This window comes from Chinchilla lanigera, unplaced genomic scaffold (genome assembly GCF_000276665.1).
Source record: "Chinchilla lanigera isolate Chin_1 unplaced genomic scaffold, ChiLan1.0 scaffold00013, whole genome shotgun sequence".
Lineage (NCBI taxonomy): Eukaryota > Metazoa > Chordata > Mammalia > Rodentia > Chinchillidae > Chinchilla > Chinchilla lanigera.
In genome coordinates this window covers 16,197,204-16,205,540 of record NW_004955414.1, presented here as the reverse complement: position 1 = coordinate 16,205,540, position 8,337 = coordinate 16,197,204, and the positions used below count along the sequence as shown (strand labels likewise).

Below are 8,337 nucleotides of genomic sequence, written 5' to 3'. Positions count from 1 at the left end.
GCCTGCTCGTGGCCCTCCGAGCGATGCACCATCCAGGCGGGCCCGGCCCTTCTGCGTGTGTCGCGCTCATCTGCACCCGATGCCTTTCCAGCCGCCGGGCCACCAGCTCCCACCTGGGCCGGGGCAGGAGGTACTGGCATCTGCTCGTGGCCCTCGGAGCGACGAACCATCCAGGCCGGCCCAGCCTTTCTGCGTGTGTCGCGGTCATCTGCGCCCGATGCCTTTCCTGCAGCCTGGACCCCGGCTTCTCTGGGCGCCTCCAGCTCTGAGGCCTCAGCAGCAGCCTGCATCGGCCAGCGCTCCTGGCTCTGGGGCCGGCGCTTAGGCGCTCCGAAAATAGGCGCGGACGCCTGAGAGGGCGCGGGGATCTGTACCGGCTTGGGGATCCACGGGTGATCCCCGCGGCGCGGCAGCGGCCAGGCGCGGAAGTCCTTCTGGTACTGGGTCTCACGCTCAAAGGGCGCGTCCGAAGGCTGGTACTCGCTGCGCGGCCGGCAGCTGGGTTCGGGTCGCTGCACTTTCCAGGCGCGGTAGTCCTGCCGCATCACCGAGTCCGCTGGGCCCGACCCGGAAGTGGAGCCGGAGCCAGCGCTCAGCCCCTGCGCGCTCCGGCTGGGCGCGGCCACAGCCTCCCGCTCGCCGCTGGGCCCTGGCGCCGGCCCCGTTGCTCGGGCAACTGTATCTAACCCGCCCTGGACTGGCTGTGTCTCTATGGCGACCGCTCGCGCTGGCTGCGCCTGCTGGGATGAAGGTAGGGGCTGTGGTGGGGCGCCCGGGTGCTCGGTGGCCTCCGAATACTTGGTGAATACCAGCGGCACGGCGATGTCTGCCTTGTCCAGCTGGTTCCAGAAGCGGGCGATGCAGCAGGCCCGGGTAATGCACGGCCACGCCATGATGCTAGATGCAAAGCTGGCCCTCTCTTTATGTGGTACTAAAAAGCAGGTTTTTAGTCTTGCTTCTACCCTTGGCCCCTACCCGCCAGTACGATCCCCACTGCTTTCTCTCCCGATCCTTCTGTAACCTGGTCCTGCTCCCTCCGAGCACACCCGAGGTAAGCTAACACTGAGATAGTCTGTAAAGTCCCTGGTTTACCGGCTGCAAACGCCTTCTAAGGCGCGGCTCCTGCGGGCGAAGGGCGAGAGGAACGGCGTCCCGGAGTCCCTGGCGAGGGCGCCTGGGACTCGCCCCTCCCTGCGCTGTGGCGCTCGCAGACCCCGGCCGAGCGTGGCGTGGCGAGGCGAAGCGAGGCGAGGTGGCCGGGGGTTAAGCCATGGCGCAGAGGAAGGGCTGGGCGGTGTGGCTGCGAGGTCGGTGGACTCGGCTCGATTCTCCTTCCTGCGGGTGTCCAGGTGTAGCCGTCCACCTAGCAGGGCTTGGAGGCCGTCACCTCCAGCGGAGACCGAGCACTGCTGCCTCGGCCGCGGCAGGCGGCGATGCTGCAGCCGCTGTCGCCGGCGCCTCTGCTGCAGAGACGCGGCCCCACCCTTTCCTGCCGCTCTGCGAGGGAGGGGGAAAATCCAGGAAAGATGCTGAGAGAAAGACCGCTGCAGAAAAAAATCACCTGCTGTCGTCAGCGCGCACTGCTGGGAGCTTGTCCTCTCTCTTTCCCCTCCTTCCTTGGCTCCTCCCTCTTTTCATCCAGACAACGGCGGATCTGGGGCCTTGATAGGTTCAAATCCTAAGCCCCTGACAACTTGTCATTGCTTTGGTTGCTTCACCTCGGTGACCCTGAGGCTCGCGTTTGTAAAATAGGGCCAATCACTGGAGGAAGGGGATAGTAAATTTTAAAAAATTAAGAAGGAAAGCCCTAGTGAAATGTCTGTCCCAGAATAGAGTCTTTGAAAGGGAGCTGCTGTTATTGGTCAGTCACCAGACTGTATTTGAACCCAGTGTGGCTGATTCTTGCTCCAGGCCCTTAGCAGTCAGTCTTTACAGACCTTGCTCGGATGTGGGGGACTCTGAGCCCCAGGGCTGGTGGCATCCAGGTCCCTTCTTACTTATGGGGTGGGTGGGAGAGGTTTCTTAGTCCCTCCCAAGAGCTACCCAGTCCTTCAGCCAGAGGCTTCAGTTCGGGTGGGGATGTGCAAAGAAGATTCTGGAAAATGGTCTAAGTGGTTAAGGGGTGGATGGAAGATAGTTCCCTAGGAAAAGGTAGAGCCTCGTGTGCTGGGCTTTTTGGAATGTTGTGCCCCCTCCTCTAATTTGGGGGAAGAATAGATTTTGCACTCTGATGGACCCTGTTTGGCTCTAGCATTATCTTTTTGTAGTGGTTGACTGATTATGTCAACTTGAGAAGTTTAGAAGCATAACTAAACTTGGCTCAGCAATTGGCCCAGCAATTCTACACCCTATGGTGTAGAGGAGCCACCCTAGGGTGGACCATCACCTAGATAATATAAAAGGGACATGAAGAAGGACAGAGGTACTTCCATTCCCTTTGGAGGAGCTCCAGTCTTCACCTTCAGCTTGGACTTAGTCTCCTGACTTCTGGTGCAGACTCTTGGGCTTCAGATTCTTGGATCCTTCAGCCTTCTGTCGCAGACTCATTGGCCTCCTGGTACGGACTTGCATGGAACACTGCAGTGAACTCCAGACCCTGGACTGATTCCTTCGGTCTTCAGTGTGCAGACACCCTCTGCACACTTCCCCATACAACTCTCTGGCTGACCGTCGTAAGCCAATCTTGTAATTTCTTGTAATTTGTACATGCAGTGTTATATCTGTTTCTCCGGTAAAACCCTAACTGATACACTTTGGAAGGTGGGTCATCTCTGGGCCTCAGTCCCCTCATCTGTAGAGTGGAGAAAATAGGAGTGTTCTCAAAGTAGTTTGTGAGGCACTTAAGGACTCTATGCGGAAGCAGAAGCTTTGAGTCAAATCAGATCTACAGGGGTCCAAATCCCGTCCTTTGTAGTCCTTGTTGCATGGTCATTGTTGCATGGCCATGGGCAAATCATTGCAATTTCTGACCTTTAATTTCATGTATGATGGAGGGTGTTAATTCTGAACTGCAAGGTTATTTTGAAAACTAACATGAGATAATGCACTAAAAGCATTTACTACAATATCTGGCATGTAGCAAATGGTCAATAATGGCAACTGTCAGTATTCAAAAGACCCACCAGATGATTCACAGATGGCTCTTCCCAAGCAAGCTTCTCAAACACTTTCTCTACCAGACCTCTTATTCCTGAGTATCTTTTGATCTCTCCTTGTCTTTCCATTTGTGTCCCGTATTGTCCTCCTCTTCCTACCACCAACCACGTCACACAGCCTTTAATGCCTTTCCTTCTCAATACAGATAGAGTTTTCAGCATCAGTTCAGCTGGGGCATTGGTACTGAAGCTGGGGCAGAAAGGCATGTATGTGTTTATATTAGCAACTGATTGCAAAACACAGCCCCCCTTAACCTTAGAAGCAAACAAGATGAGAAGACAGCTCTAATTAGTCAATTATTTGCTGAACTTCCTCCTACTTGGGTCTTTGCCTCTTGGTGATTTGATTTGAATTCCATAAATAAAATGATGCCTGACACTGTTTTGCAGTCATTAGGAGATACATTTCTGTAAGCCACATAATTTGGTCTGACACTTCCTCCTCCCAGTACTGCAGAACTCCCTAGATTTAGCTGATGTCTTTTCAGTAATTATTTCCTTTTTTATATATATCTACAAGGCTCATTCTGTTGCATAGAGTGGTCTTGAACTCATGAGCCAAAGTTCAAGACCTCAGCTGATCCTCCTGCCTCAGTTTTCCTAGTAGCTGGGATTATAGGAATGTGCCTCCATGCTCAATCCAATAATGATTTCCAAATGTAAAATAAACACTAAAAATTGGAGGAAGATGCCTATTCTGAGAGTCATTGAGACTTTAACCTTTTTTTCCTTGTGTAAGTTTAGTGTCCTGATACCAACTCACTGTAGGATACAAATGGATTTTAGATCTAGAGAAGCCATCAGTTGGAAGTGTGTGTTATGGGAGGACAGGGAGACAGACACATAGGTAAATAGTCAGCAAATGGTATGGCCAGCCTAACAGAGGTGAACACAGTTGCTGAATGAATAACACAAGAGCAGGAGAAGTATAAGCAAAGTGTAACAGTCAATTCTATCACCACCACCTTCCATATTTATTCACTTGGGTTTTTGAAACATTCAATTGTATAATCCAATGGCCCAGCAGAGCAAATAGGCTTCATGGTTATCTTTTATGAGGCCTGTTAAATCTATTCTGCTTGTAATACTACATACCTCATTACTTCACTTTTGAGAACTTTTCTTCTCCTACTTTCAGGCCACATGATTTGGGTGGGGTTAATCCTACCCCACTCGTCTTTAAGGGCTGACTAGATGATTCACACCTGTCTACCAGAGAATTCCATCTCCCTGGCAAAAGTGACTAGTTTAGTAATAAGCATCTGATCCACAAAGGACTAGTTACAAGAAATCCAAGACCTTAGCTGGAACTAGCCTAAAAGCCATGTATTTTCTCTCCCACCCACCCCCGAATTACTAATAAGAGACCATATGGGGAAGCATGCTGGCACATGCCTGTAATCTCAGCACTCAGGAGGCTGAGGGCTGAGGCAGGAGGATCACCATGAGCTCAAGGCTAGCCTGAGGTACATAGTGAGACTCTGTCTTAAGAAAAAAGAGAGAGAGCATGAGATTATTGTTGTTCGTGACCATTTTTGCAGTCTCTGTGGGGATGCTGCCTAAATTGAAGCAAACACAGAGAGTATCAGGAAAGGACACTGGATTCTCGTGATGTCTGCACCCCAAAGCCCCTTACCCTCTTCCTTTCTAATACCTACTCCTTTTGCAATTTTATCTAGGCTTTTGGTCAGTCAGCCAGAAACTACACTTCCCAACATCCCTTGCAGCAAAAAAAAATCACACAGGCTTCCAGGTCACTTCCTTGAAGTAAGTTGCTGTGTTCAATTTTGTCTTCCTCCTTGTAGGGTAGAGAGTGGACATGGTAGAGGAATTATCATTCAGGTGGTTAAAATAATTTCTAAGGGTACAGTGTGGTAGTTGAGAATACTCTAGGGCCAGGTTTAACCCTGGGGAGGGGAAGTAAAAAAATAAAATAGAAGACAGCTGTCCAGGATGATGACCCCCATGGGGCAGAGCTGCCTGGCCGGAGTGGACTACCTGTTTACTTTCTAGACTGTGATGTGAAAAGAAATATACACCTCTGTTATGCGAATTCACAGCCTGGAGTCTCTGTTTTAGTAAGTTTTGACATTTGAACATGTGGGTATGGTTGTGCCTGAACAAATTGGAGGTGTATGAAAAACACATTGTAGTAAAATACTGGAAAATAATATCATGTTAAGATGGGAGTGATCAGAATTAAGTTATTCTAAAGCCCTTATTATTTGTGAGGTGAGTAGAGATATCGCCTCAAAATGTTTACGAATCTAAAAATTCACATTGAAAAAATGAAAAAGGAAAACTTTATGTGTAACTATTTAAAACCCAATGACAAAACCTCCCCCAACCAAAAACAAAACAAAACAAAAATCCCAAGCACATAAATATTGAAAATAAGTGATTTGAAAAGATGTAGTAGATAAATAACTGAAGAAAGCTGGGGCCACTATATTAATGTCAGACAAAATTGATCTTTAAAGGTATTTTTAGAGATAAAGAGGGTGATCATATAAAAATAGAAGAGGCAATTCACCAGAAATATACAATGTAGTTTGCATCTAACAATATAGCTCCAAAATATATGAAGCAAAACTTGGTAGAGTTTTAAGAAGAAAGGCACAGACCCACTGTCATATCATCATTATCATCGCACCCATCATCAGCATCATCAGAGACAGTTTAAAAAATACACCCAAGTATCCAATAAATCAAACACATAAAATGGTAGGGATGTAGAAGATTTACACAATTAATGTAATGAACCCTGTACCTAACCGAGAATACATATTTTCTTTAAACTTACACAGAATATGTAAAAAACTAATAGAAAGGCCCCACCGCCCCGCCCTGCGAGTGCTCCCTGGGCTCCAGAGCGCGCAGAGGATGCGCTTGCGCCCTAGCCCGCGCCGCCCGACCATGCACAGCGCTCAGGCCGCGCTGCTCCTAGCGGCGCTGCAGGTGCTGGCGCTCACGGGCGCCGGCGAGCCGCAGGCATCTCCAGATTCCTGTGCCACTGGCCAACTCCAGTGCTAACCTAACAGAGCCTGTGTCTTCCCAACAATACAAGCAGATCCAGTGGTATCAGCAGCACTGTGAAACCATTAACAACTACAGTTTCCTTGGTCTCCGTCACCGTGACAGCTGTCCCCATGAAATCCACAGCGACTTCTAAAATGGCAACACCAGGAGTCTCAATCAGTGCAATTCCCACCACCTCAAAGTCTACACCTAAAAAAAGAGTATGTCACCGAACATATCCCACGTGTCAATACCCATGGTGACCACAACCCACAGTAGTTTGGTGACCTCGCTGACAACAGCTGTTCATTCTCAAGAAAGTAGAGGATCCAGATTTGATACGGGCAGCTATGTTGCTGGTATTGTACTGACGCTGGGAGTCTTACCTATTCTTTACATTGGATGCCAAATGTGTTATTTGAGAAGAGGCATTCGGTACAGAACCATTGATGAACATGATGCCATCATTTAAGGAAATTGAAGAACCAAGGAAAGAAGAAAGATTGATGCAGCTCTATAATTTTGGTTTATTCGTTTAAAACAGTATTCTCTCCTTAAAATAGTATAAATGGGCCAGATGTATGGTGTATTACATAAATATGTGAAGATTCCTCATCATTACCAAAGCTAAAAATGCCTTAGTGTAAACATTTTTTCTTTTTTTTTATTTTAAAGAGAGTAGTAAATGAGAAACAAACAAACAAATAGAACAGTAGCAGTATACCAGTATCACGAATATAAACAAATCAGAGCAAATTCAGAGTGATACAGGGTCTAAAGACAAAATAATACGAATCAACAGTGGTTGTTACATTACAAATCGCTAAGCTCAATTACATTGCTCAGATTACCAGATGTAAGAATGAAAGACTGCTCAAACCATTAAAGAGAATAAGAAGATAATTCTTCGATAGAACATTAGAGATAATACAGAGTATCACTAGACAAGATGGTAGGAGTTCACCATTGTAATTCCAGTGCATATTGTTACCTTCAAATCAGTTGCTCAGACCACCAGATACAAGCATGCAAAATCAATCAGAACATAAAAAATTGTAAGCATTAACTGTTCATTTGAATACACCATCAGACATCAGCAATACAGTTATCACAGCTATTCATATATATATTTATATTTTGCCTTCTTTCTTTTTCTTTTTTCCCTCATCCCAGTCGTTCCTTCCTTTGAGCAATTTCTTTCCCTTTCCTATCATCTATTGTATGTTTTGAGTTTTACCTAGTCTTTCAAGTTCCTACACCAAGGAGACAATATGATGTTTACACATGTGGGTCCAATTTATTTCACTTATGAGTATGGTCTCTAGTTGCATCCATTTACCTACAAAAGCCTCGAGATTATCTTATCTTTTTTAATAGCTGAGTAATACTCCATTGTATAAAAATACCACGTCCTTTGTATCCATTCCTTAGTGGCTGGGCATCTGTGTTGTTTCCAAGGTTGAGCTATAGCAAATTGTGCTGCTATAAACATGGGTGCACATATATCGCTGTAGTATGATGTCTTTAATTCTTCTGGGAAAATACCCAGAAGGGGAATAGTGTAAACATTTAATGAATAGTTGGAGCTTACAAATAATTTATACAATGGTTATATTCACATTTAGCAAATATATCAAAGTAAGACAGGTCTATCTCATGTTTTTTGTGACATTGGTCACATAGGACCAGTAACTGAAACATCGCTGAAGGTCAGGATGCCATCGGGGTTTACAATTAAGGAGTTCAGTGTAGCACTCAGAATTTTGAGTCTTTCTTGCTCATGCAAAGAACTTCAGTGCTTTTCAGAGCTGGATCTAACCTACTTACTAATGCTGGAAGCAGAAATTATACAATTGAGTAAACCAGGTCTGAGGCATAATCTAAGAAAGCGTCAATGTTTTGTGTATATATATATATATATGTTTTTGTTTGTTTGTTTTTGAGACAGGGTCTCGCTCTGCAGTTCAGGCTGGCCTTGATCTCACTTTGTAGCCCAGGCTGATCTCGAACTTGCAATGATCCTCCTGCCTCAGCCTCCTGAGTGCTGGGATTACAGGCATGCACCACCACGCATGGCTTCAATGTTTTATATTTTAAAGTATGGTATTTGGTCTAGAAACAAAATCTTGAAGACAAAACCCCAAGTAATACCTGTGCTTTGCTG

At 46.4% G+C, this 8,337-nt stretch overlaps 1 protein-coding gene across 4 annotated transcripts in view; it reads right to left on the bottom strand.

Moving 5' to 3' along the window:
• Positions 1–1,611, bottom strand: part of Map6 (microtubule-associated protein 6) — a 71,869-nt gene extending 70,258 nt beyond the window's left edge. For 3 of the 4 annotated variants that reach the window (XM_013512036.1, XM_013512038.1, XM_013512040.1), the window contains exon 1: positions 30–1,611. In XM_013512036.1, coding sequence (XP_013367490.1) covers positions 30–893 — 864 coding nt within the window. In that variant the 5' untranslated portion in view covers positions 894–1,611. Of the gene's footprint in view, positions 1–2 lie in introns of all 4 variants that reach the window. The other variant, XM_013512037.1, reaches the window with a different exon arrangement.
• Between the last annotated feature and the right edge of the window lie 6,726 nt (positions 1,612–8,337).